This window comes from Priapulus caudatus, unplaced genomic scaffold, assembly GCF_000485595.1.
Source record: "Priapulus caudatus unplaced genomic scaffold, Priapulus_caudatus-5.0.1 Scaffold618, whole genome shotgun sequence".
NCBI classification, from domain to species: Eukaryota; Metazoa; Priapulida; class Priapulimorpha; order Priapulimorphida; family Priapulidae; genus Priapulus; species Priapulus caudatus.
Genome location: NW_014577679.1, coordinates 29138 through 31454, shown reverse-complemented (window position 1 = coordinate 31454; position 2317 = coordinate 29138). Strand labels below are relative to the sequence as shown.

The 2317-nt window shown below is 49.3% G+C and overlaps 1 protein-coding gene across 1 annotated transcript in view; it reads right to left on the bottom strand.

The window, feature by feature from the left end:
• Positions 1–2317, bottom strand: part of LOC106812189 (5'-AMP-activated protein kinase subunit beta-1-like) — a 15517-nt gene that overhangs the window by 6726 nt on the left and 6474 nt on the right. The window contains exon 3 of the mRNA XM_014816014.1: positions 1592–1685. Within this exon, the coding sequence (XP_014671500.1) occupies positions 1592–1685 (94 nt within the window). The remainder of the gene's footprint in view (positions 1–1591; positions 1686–2317) is intronic.

Here is a 2317-nt window from a genome sequence, read left to right as displayed (position 1 = left end):
AATGAACTAAATCTCTAATGTTGACGATAACAGGGTTGCCATTGACAACGAACTATTTCTCTAATGTTGACGATAACAGGGTTGCCATTGACAACGAACTATTTCTCTAATGTTGACGATAACAGGGTTGCCATTGACAACGAACTATTTCTCTAATGTTGACGATAACATGGTTGCCATTGACAATGATCTATTTCTCTAATGTTGACGATAACAGGGTTGTCACTGACAACGATCTATTTCTCTAATGTTGACGATAACATGGTTGCCGTGGAGACAACAAACTATTTCTCTAATGTTGATAATAACAGAGTTGCCATTGACAACGAACTATTTCTTTAATGTTGACGATAACACGGTTGCCGTGGAGACAACAAACTATTTCTCTAATGTTGATAATAACAGAGTTGCCATTGACAACAAACTATTTCTTTAATGTTGACGATAACACAGTTGCCATTGACAACAAACCAGTTCTTTAATGTTGACGATAACACGGTTGCTATGGAGAAAACAAACTATTTCTCTAACATTGACGTTAACACGGTTGCCATGGAGACAACAGACTACTTCTCTAGGGTTGAGCACGACGATGATAGCCCGGCGAAGGCCGACGATAACTACCTCGTTAGGGTTTGTGAGCCAGCACCCATCGACCTCATACTGGTACTGATGTGCACCCTCTTCCAGCGGTACTATGGCAACAAATTCACCGTCGGGACTGAAACACAACCATGCAGCGATCAGCAATGCATGGGACTGTCCAGCGCGGCAGGCAACCGTGCCACGTCTGCAGCGACAACCGCGCGGCAGGCAACCGTGCCACGTCCGCAGCGACTGCCAGCACGTAACAAAATATAACGCCACGCGGAGTCGCGCGCCACAGGGTTACTGAAGCCACGCTGGAGGAGGAGGGGGGGGGTTGACGATGCGGGCGTTGTTTCAGCGAGAGCGTTCGCTTCACGCTTCGTGAAGCTGCTACACCCCCAAGCGTGCGATGATGTCGTGTGCAGTGAGAAGCAAACAAAGCAAGCGTAACAGCGCATTCACGCACGTACACATGCACGCACACGCGCACGCACGCACACACAAGAGTGTACATATACACCAGTACGTAGACAAATTAGTAAAGACACACATTTTAAAACGTACGTGATCTCATAGTACACACACAGACACATACACACGCACACGCACGCGCACACACATACATAATATACATGTATATATATGAAATGCACAGACATGTATGCATTTACATATACATATATACATGTATTTACAAAGTACACAGACATGTACACATTTACGTGCATATGCACATACACGTATAAATTAGTTAACATACAAGTACGTAACAGATACACACATACGTACAAATACAATTCTCTTACACATATGTATTACAAATACAATACAGGTCACAAACACATACACACCCGTACACGTACGTAACTGCAATGTGTGTACATGTGCGTGCGCCTGTGTGATCAAGCTATGAGAGGGGGTCATGAATGTAAGCGTGTGGGTGTCGGCAGTAGGGGTGCAGGCTGAGGTGGTTGCTGCACCGCTCTCTCACGACGCTGTGTACCTCGTCCACGTCATGATGCCAGTCACCGTCTACATAATATTTGTACTGGTGTTCACCGTCTGGAAGCTCTACGATTGTTACGAAATTTTCCTGGCTGTAAAACAAGCGAGCGTGCGTTAGGGAGAACGCGATGATGACGCACACGTTAGCAAACGCAAACGGCGACGTGCACAGATCTATACACACGCACGCACAAACATGCACGCATGCACGCATGCACGCACGCACACACACGTACACACGCACGCCCACACACACATGCATACACGCACGCACGCACAGACGCATGCGCGCACACACACGCACGCACGCACAGACGCATGCGGACACACACGCACGCGCACATGCACACACCCACATGCATACACGCACACACACGCACACACACGCATACACGCACACGCGCGCGCACGCGCACCGGTCAAGCGTGCACGCTCGCATGCACGCACACACTCACGTACACACACGCACAACGCGTGCACGCTCGCATGCACGCACACACTCACGTACACACACTCACAACGCACGCACGCTTGCATGCACGCACTCTCACACACTCACACGCACAACACGTGCACGCTCGCATGCACGCACACTCAGGTACACACACGCACAACACGTGCACGCTCGCATGCACGCACACTCAGGTACACACACGCACAACGCGTGCACGCTTGCATGCACGCACTCTCAGGTACACACACGCACAACGCGTGCACGCTTGCA